Here is a 6,520-nt window from a genome sequence, read left to right as displayed (position 1 = left end):
CTTAGAAGAGCACTGTCTTTCCTCAGCAGGTCTTTCTTCACTCTGTAACTGGCTGTGCTTTATTATCTCCTGTGTCTGAGACATCTCTATCAATCCTTTCTCTGGAACACCTTGTGGCTTACTGAGAGAAAAAGAAATACAGAGAAGTTCTGCTTCACCGTCTCTCCTTCCATCAAAAACTTCCTGAAGAGGGAAAAAAAAGTAAAGGCTGTCAATAGAACAAAATAATCAATCAAAAATGAATCAGTCTAACTAACATTACCTTTAGGGTTTAAAATGAACAGCTAAAATTTAGATTTGATTCTTAATAAATGAAGTCATACAGTCAACTAAAAAAAGTGCATATTGGTGTTTTTTGGAGTTTGACAGTCATACAAATGTCATTTGGAAAAGTTTATATAAAGATCTCTGTGTATATGAATCTGAGCATCAATGCTTCACGATATCATAATGCAGTCTTACCATCGTCTCCATTAGAGAGCACCAGCGCCTGTAAGATATCAGACAGAGACACGATGCCTTTCACAACCTCCTGCTCATCCACGATCACTAACCTGTGAACCTAAACACACACACACCATCATCAGACAGTGAGCTATATCTTCATTTGTCCATCCAAATATACGTGCACAACTCAAAGATTTGTTTTATTCATCAGTCAAATCTAAACCATCTGAAAAAACACAGTGCTTTTTATTTTTATATTATTAAAACATTTACCAATGACACATTCAAATGATCAAAAGTGACCGTAAAGACATTTGTTACAAAAGATATTCATCAAAGAAAGGTGAAATATAAAATGTATCAGTTTCCATGAAAGTATGAAGCAGCACAACTGTGTTCAACATTGATAATAATCAGAGCTGTTTCTTGAGCAGTAAATCAGTATATTAGAATGATTTCTGAAGATCCAAGACTGGAGTAATGATGCTGAAAATACAACTGTGCAACTCAGAAATAAATTACAATGTATTTTTGATCAAATAAATACACATTTTTTTGATCCTACAGACCCCAGACATCTGAACAGAATGTGTTTCTCACCTCGGCCTCCACCAGTCGGTTGACAATGGCTTCTAGCGTCTCATTGGCTCGGCAGGTGAGCACACCCTCAAAGTACTGCGAGCGATGCTGGAGGGCTTTAGTCACAGTGATGTCCAGGTTATTGTACGTCTTCTCAGCGGCCAGATTCTGTGTAATGACATGAAAACCATATGAGACACACACACAGAGAGATACAACACAGAGACTTTAGGAAAGGTCACCCCAAAATTAAAAAATCCATCCATAATATTGCTTTCGCTTATGAAAAAAATGGTCTGATCTGAATCAGGAGAGAAATCTGCACAGGTCAAACACCATTTACATGTCAAAACAAATATATGTGTAGATTCTGATGTGAGAGACAACAGGAGATTAACAGGAGGAAGCGTCATTATAGATTACAGAAACAACGTTTTGAAGTTTAAAACATCTTGATGGATTTGTTCCTTGAGATATTTTTTTTTCATCAGCTGTTTGGACACTCATTCTGACGGCACCCATTCACTGTAGAGCATCCACTGGTGAAGAAGTGATGGACTTCTACATTTCTCTAAATCTGTTTTTATGAAGAAACAAACTCATCGTGGATAAATTTTGGATCAGCAAAAATCAATACTGTGTACACACACACACAGCATCACGAGTATGAGATCATGTACTGCAGTGGCTGCCTTCCCTGAGGCTTTAGACATGCTGAGTCCAGTCGAAACAGAAACACCATCACACACACATTCAGTAATCTACCACCACCAGCACAGATCAGTGCCCAGCGCTCTAAAGCCTGCAGACACAAACAACAGACACAAACTTACAATAACATCAAACTTGGAGTAGATGTCCACCACACGTCCTGTCAGCAAAAAAACAGAGAGAAACCACAAAAACACGTCAAGTGAGGAGAAAGAAAACAAAAGCACAGATTAGTAACTAACAATATTAGCTTGCTCTCACCATTTTCATCCATCACAGGAAGAGCAGACACTCTCTGATCCACGAAGATGCCGAGTGCGGCGTAGAGCGGCGTATCCGAGTGAACCACCGCGATGTTGTGAAACGTTCCGATGTTCAACTCCTCCAGCGTTCGAGACAGAAAGCCCGGCCTGGGCATCTCAGATATCTGTGGGAGATCGTTCACATAGACATGAAGACTAAGCATTCTAGAAAGAAAACTAAATTCCAAGCCAATACATGAGTATAGGGGAAATTTAGCAATAGTTGCTTCAAAAAAAGTTACAGCAACTGCTCTGTGGCAGACCACTGCCAAATAAATCAATGCCCATACTTAAGGTCATGTGTCACAGGAACCATTTAGTGAGTGGTTACAGGCAGGAAACTCACAAAGAGCTTCAGGAATTTGAGGATCCTCTTATGTGTCAGGATGTAGAGTGTGTTTCCTGTTAGAGGATCAATGACGGGTAATCTGTGGATCTTATGCTTCACTAGAGATGAGACAGCATCATATAAGCTGAGACAGAGAGAAAAAAAACATCAGACATAATCACAGCTCTCTAACAAAACCATTTGACATGCACGCTTACAAACTCTTACCTGGCATTGGGCGAAATGCTGACGAGAGGTTTGAAGGAGTCTTGCAAGTAGACCTCTGGAAGAAAAAGACAGATCAGTCCCAGCCTCACAGTGTAAACCTCATGAATACACATAAAATCATTCCCACCTCGCCATGTTTCTATTTTGTGCTCTTCTAATTCATATATCTGGACCTAAACCAGAAAACAATAACATTACATTTTCAAAGATTAATCAAAAGGACTTGAGGAATGGGAGAATAATAGTCTTAAGTTTCACCAGAGGAGACTTGTAATAGCGATGAAGTATGTTGATGAAATCTGTGATGGTCAGCATACCTAAAATAAAAAAGTAAATAAAGAAAACAAGACATAAGTTAAATGAGAAATACATTTGTTCCGATAACATTAAATGACTGTGAATTAGAGCAAATTATCAGTCCACAACAAGGACAACAATGGAAATATGTCTGTAACTTTCTTGTGTTATCCTCGACAGTTCTGATTAATGTATAATTGTCACTGTGATGGCATCTTGTTATGCATTTATTTCTGTTACTGTCTAATAATATATTTACATTTCCTAAAAAAAAAGTTGCTTACCAACAAAGCATTGTTTCTTGCTGTCCCAGAGAGGTGCTGCTCTCACCCCATTAGACACTAGAGCGAAGAAGGCCTTCTTCACCTGGTGACCACACAACCATCAATTACCCAGCAGGCTCTCGCACAGCCTAATTGTCATGATTGTTGACACAATGTACAGAGCAAATATATCCAACCTCTAGAGTCAACATGAAATCAATACTGACCCCTTGTGTCTGATTCTAATATCAATTATTCATATCATTTCAAATATTTTGTGTGTATGTATGCTAATTCTGTTTGCATAGTTTTAGCAAATGCACATTCAGTCTTGCTGCATTCTGGTGTGGAACAGACACTTTCATGATCTAATTAATTAAAGGAATAGTTCATCCAAACATGAAAATGAGTCCCCCCTCGGGCCATCTAATGGAGTAATGTAGCATTCATCACTTGCTCAGCAATGGATCCTTCTGCAGTGAATGGGTGCCGGCAGAATGAGAGTCCAAACAGCTGATGATATCTTGATGGATTTTTTTTCTTACACACACAAACAGCTTTTCACTTCACAAGACATTAACTGATGGATTGGAGTGCTGTGGATTACTTGAGATGTTTTTATCAGCTCTTTCTCCAAATTTGTTCTGATGAAAAAACAAACTCATCTTGGATAGCCTGTGTGTAAGTACCTTTTCAGCAAACCTTCATTTTTGGCTGAACTATTCTTTTAATGAGGAGTAGGGATATGCCGGTATCAAATTTACCTGTTGCGATTAATTTCTCATGCTTTTATCACGGCATACAGTATTATCACAGTATTGATTTTTATTTTTTTCTTAAGTGGTCATAATACAGTATAAAATGTTAATTAATGTAATGTAAATACATTTAAATACAATAAAGAAATACAGAAAATATATCAAGTTAAAAGTTTACACAGATTAAAGTGCAAAAGAACTACAATAAGACCTCATTAGTTAACCATTAACATTGACAATGAGCAATAGCTACATTTGCTACAGAAGTCTTAATTCATGTTAGCTCATTAAATAACACAGTTGCAACTTTAGATTTTAACAACGTGTTATTAAATATTGGAATACCTAAGTTTAAGCAATTCTCAGAAGAATATTTCACTGGCAGTTTAACCATGTTCAACCGCATGTAAACCAATGAATTAGCTAATGTTCACTAATGAATCCCTAATGTAAAGTGTGAATTAACAATAAAAAAATCTAAACGCTTTCAAACAATATCTAGGGCATGTTGTAGTCCAGTTTAAAAAAAAAGGTTTGAAAATAAATAGCCTATTAAGTCTTAATACTTAAGTATTTGGCACTGCAATGAACATCATAATGAATAATGTCAATGTCACCTTTATTTATATAGCGCTTTAAACAAAATACATTGCGTCAAAGCAACTGAACAACATTCATTAGGAAAACAGTGTCAATAATGCAGAATGACAGTTAAAGGCAGTTCATCATTGAATTCAGTGATGTCATCTCTGTTCAATTAAATAGTGTCTGTGCATTTATTTGCAATCAAGTCTACGATATCGCTGTAGATGAAGGGACCCCAACTAAGCAAGCCAGAGGCGACAGCGGCAAGGAATCGAAACTCCATCGGTGACAGAATGGAGAAAAAAACCTTGGGAGAAACCCAAGGTTTCTACACACATCTGATTGGCTATTTAAAATTATTTCAATATGTTTTAGAAAGTAGTGCAGCTGCTTTATTTGGGGTTTCCAGAGTAAAGGCTGCATTTTCTTTGGTGTTGTGCATTTTGAACAGGTGATGGGAATAGTATTCTTAAAATGCATTCAAAATTCGGAATAATTTGTAATATATAATTATTCACAGTATTTAGAAGTGCCCACCATAACAATATTGTGCATATTCATTACCGTGATGTATCGCATTACCAAATACTGGCACATGTCTAATGAGGAGTAAAATCACGTTTGTTTGTTTTTGTTTCGTTATACACAGAAATGTGTGATATTATGGACATTACTAGGTTGTAAACAAGGTTGCACATTTTGCAAGATTTGAAGAGTTTATTTACAAAAATGCTGCATTATTCTCTACACGAGCTTAACCCTAAACACGTTTTGTCAAAAACGCCAGTGTTGTCCACTTCCAAGGCATCACGAGTTCATGTTTTACAGCAGTAGCCAACAAGTGCCCTTGCTGTTTGTGAACAGAAGCCGATAAGTCCATTTTATTCAGGTTTAGGTCAGGTGACTAGGCTGCCAGTCACAAGAAAAGATGCACTAGATGAATGCACAATAAAAAAAACATGATTTCTGAAAATAAATGGAGTTATCTGAACTCCTCATTTGATTTCTTCTGAAAACCAACCTGTAAAGAAGTGTCAAACACCACCAACTTGGAGCTGGTGGGCACCAGGTCATAGCAGCGGTGGGATTTCATAAAGCGGGTGTAGACATTATACTCAGGATCTGGTTTGAAATAAACGGGAAAACAAAAAGGAAAAAATTACTATTTTAATACTTAAAAACAGTCTAAACCAGTGGTTCTCAACCCACGGCCCGCAGGCCACATGTGGCCCGTCACGAATTCAAATGCGGCCCTCCGTATGCTGAATAAAAAAAATTAAAAAAACTTTCAGTTTTACAATTTTATTTTTTACATTAATTAAAAAATTTAGGCTACTAATGAAATATAAGCTATATCCTAATGTTTTTATGTAAAATTACTTTGTTTTTCATATATTATTTTCAGACATGCGCAGACCTACTCACATAACATTACGCACTTAACGAACACATACAAGCGCACACTTTGGCAGAATTCAATTCAAATAGTCATCAACAGCCATTAGTTAAGGTAAAATTGAGCATCAGAATGGAAAAATTTGTTTTTAAGATGCGTCTTACAGACTGCATCTTAAAGCTTCCTTATACTTTCCGCATCGGCCAGTCCGCTATGGACCGCTAGGTAGGCATGACGTAAAAATCGTCATCGGAGAGTGTGTGCCGAGGCTCTGAGCAGACGACCGTGCGGACAGGTGCGCGTGGTCAGTAGGCTTCAAAAGCACAATTGCACATGTTCGGGCAGTGTGAAGAAGCTCATTGCTACTCGAACCTGTGCAATCCGTCAATAAATGAATATAAAGACAGCGATGTGCAATAATTCTGGGCAATTGTTTGTTAACATGTTTGTTGCAGAGCGAACCATCAGCGTGCGCTTTCAGAAGTATAAATTGAAGTCTGCGTCCGTGCTGGCCGTTTCTGCGTCCGAATTGCTCATGCGGAAAGTATAACACAGGCTTTACAATCGCAACTTCTTTGTGCTGTTACTCCTTTCGAGCTGAATCTCACGTAATTGGTTAGCTCCCA

The 6,520-nt window shown here is 37.6% G+C and overlaps 1 protein-coding gene across 3 annotated transcripts in view; it reads right to left on the bottom strand.

Moving 5' to 3' along the window:
* LOC132090946 (5'-AMP-activated protein kinase subunit gamma-1-like) overlaps positions 1-6,520 on the bottom strand; it is a 360,625-nt gene continuing 354,105 nt past the window's right edge. For 2 of the 3 annotated variants that reach the window (XM_059497723.1, XM_059497721.1), the window contains exons 2-12: positions 5,520-5,621; positions 3,177-3,258; positions 2,854-2,912; positions 2,723-2,768; positions 2,596-2,650; positions 2,386-2,512; positions 1,999-2,164; positions 1,860-1,897; positions 1,048-1,194; positions 463-562; positions 1-183 (exon numbers count right to left, since the gene is read on the bottom strand). In XM_059497723.1, the coding sequence (XP_059353706.1) occupies positions 173-183; positions 463-562; positions 1,048-1,194; positions 1,860-1,897; positions 1,999-2,164; positions 2,386-2,512; positions 2,596-2,650; positions 2,723-2,768; positions 2,854-2,912; positions 3,177-3,258; positions 5,520-5,591 (903 nt within the window). In that variant the 5' untranslated portion in view covers positions 5,592-5,621 and the 3' untranslated portion in view covers positions 1-172. The remainder of the gene's footprint in view (positions 184-462; positions 563-1,047; positions 1,195-1,859; positions 1,898-1,998; positions 2,165-2,385; positions 2,513-2,595; positions 2,651-2,722; positions 2,769-2,853; positions 2,913-3,176; positions 3,259-5,519; positions 5,622-6,520) is intronic. The other variant, XM_059497722.1, reaches the window with a different exon arrangement.

Source organism: Carassius carassius, chromosome 17 (assembly GCF_963082965.1).
Source record: "Carassius carassius chromosome 17, fCarCar2.1, whole genome shotgun sequence".
Lineage (NCBI taxonomy): Eukaryota > Metazoa > Chordata > Actinopteri > Cypriniformes > Cyprinidae > Carassius > Carassius carassius.
Note: the sequence above shows the minus strand (reverse complement) of the source record. Positions and strands in the feature narration are given on the sequence as shown.